The following is a 2262-nucleotide window of genomic DNA, read 5'->3' as shown; positions in this document are numbered from 1 at the left end:
CACACATCACACACACACACCTCACACACACACACATCACACACATCACACACACATCACATACATCACACACACACACACACACACACACACACACACACACACACACACATCACACACACACATCACACACACACACACACACACATCACATACATCACACACACACACACACACACACACACACATCACACGCATCACACACACACACATCACACACACACCTCACACACACACACTTCACACACACACACACACATCACATACATCACACACACACACACACACACACACACACATCACACACACACCTCACACACATCACACACACACACACACACACACATCACACACACACATCACACACATCACATACATCACACACACACACACACATCACACACACACACACACACACATCACATACATCACATACATCACACACACACACACATCACACACACACATCACACACACACACATCACACACACACACACACACACACACATCACATACATCACACACACACACACACACATCACACACATCACACACACACCTCACACACACACATCACACATCACACACATCACATGCATCACACACACATCACACACACACACACACACACACACACACACATCACACGCATCACACACACACACATCACACACACACCTCACACACACACACATCACACACATCACACACACATCACATACATCACACACACACACACACACACACACACACACACCTGCATGTTTCCTTGTCACTGAACATGTGCTGCAGGACTATTGAACACAATCAGAGAGGATTAAATCACAAGTGCACTGAACCGTGAGAGTCCAACAGTCTTTATAATATTGCAAAACCCTTCCGTCATATATTTATTCCACTTAAACTCAAATAATGGAGGAATTTCCAACAATAAATCAAATATGCTCGAATGTAAAAGGTAGAGCCCGTTCTGTATTTAACACATGGGCATAGTGTTGTCCTCTCGCTGAATGTTGGACATGTGTGTGAACTTATAGACAATTATACAACCTAGTTGCCATGACGACGTGACCCTGTAAACCCTAAAACAACAACAAGATTTTTTTTTAACAACTTTACAGCTGAATTAATGTAAGTGCTTTTATAAAATTATAAGCGTCGCATTTATGACTTTAAAACCTCCAAAAATGTGCCCCATTGACCTCCATTATAAGTGTCTCACTGGAACACATTTAAAGAAAACGAGGAACGAGTCGAAATGAATGTTCACTGTAATCAAGATTATGAATATTCTTTTAACTTGTAGTTCAATAAACTGGAACATCTACAACAGTCTTCGTGTGAGGTAGGGGGAACGGGGGGAACGGGGGGCACGGGGGGCATGGGGGGCACAGAGACCCAAAGTCACCTTATTAAAAATAGGCATGTTGTCCAGATCTCTGGGATGATCCGGCACGACAAGAACAGAACCAAAGAACGAATGTGTTTGAACGGATCGAACCGCTTCTGCATGTATGAGCGTGTGTAATGCGGCGTGATGTCATCGCTGTCACGGCGCCGCAGGAGTGAATCCTTACAACACGGATCTGCAGTTGAGGTTTAATCACACATACTGGAGAATGAATAATGTAATATACATTAAGAGCGGCACATGCAGTGCTGATCACTGATGAAGAGTCCTGATGAAGATGGATGAGCTGTTACTCTTTATATCTCCAGAACAGTTTATGGCACAAAACACGTTTGCCATGTTGGTAAAATGCAACGGTGTGATTATTAGCTTATAAATTGCTTGTAGAATAATAAAAGTCTTTGTACCGCATTGCAACAGTGTGAGATTATTGATCATGTGATCTGTGGATTTAAGTGTATCCCAGGTGTTCCATCTCACTCGCGGTAGCGCTGCTCCGACACTTCGGCTCTTGTGCGGTTTGCTCTCCAAGTGGAGTCGAAACTCGGCTTCTTCGCTGGCGCCCGAGTTACACATGGAGCAGTAGAACTGCCCGCTGGGCGTGACACACATGGCGAGGTCTCGTGGGATACGCTGCCTCGGCCGCGGGTTGTAGTACGGGCCTGAAAGGGTGCAGAAACATTGTATCAAGAAATAAACATCACATGAATGAATACATGATTAAACAATGTGTGTGAGTGTGTGTGTCTGTGTGTGTGTGTGTGTGTGTGTGTCTGTGAGTCTCTGTGTGTGTGAGATTGTGTGTGTGTGTGTGTGTGTGAGTGTGTGTGTGTGAGACTGTGTGTGTGTG

The 2262-nt window shown here is 44.6% G+C and overlaps 1 protein-coding gene across 1 annotated transcript in view; it reads right to left on the bottom strand.

The window, feature by feature from the left end:
- Nucleotides 1-505: 505 nt before the first annotated feature.
- The window catches only part of LOC127632339 (zinc finger matrin-type protein 3-like), a 12849-nt gene continuing 11092 nt past the window's right edge, over nucleotides 506-2262 (bottom strand). The window contains 3 exon segments of the mRNA XM_052110885.1: nucleotides 506-1893; nucleotides 1895-1915; nucleotides 1917-2074. Of these exon segments, the coding sequence (XP_051966845.1) occupies nucleotides 1864-1893; nucleotides 1895-1915; nucleotides 1917-2074 (209 nt within the window). The 3' untranslated portion in view covers nucleotides 506-1863.

Source organism: Xyrauchen texanus, chromosome 39 (assembly GCF_025860055.1).
Source record: "Xyrauchen texanus isolate HMW12.3.18 chromosome 39, RBS_HiC_50CHRs, whole genome shotgun sequence".
Classification (NCBI taxonomy): Eukaryota; Metazoa; Chordata; class Actinopteri; order Cypriniformes; family Catostomidae; genus Xyrauchen; species Xyrauchen texanus.
Note: the sequence above shows the minus strand (reverse complement) of the source record. Positions and strands in the feature narration are given on the sequence as shown.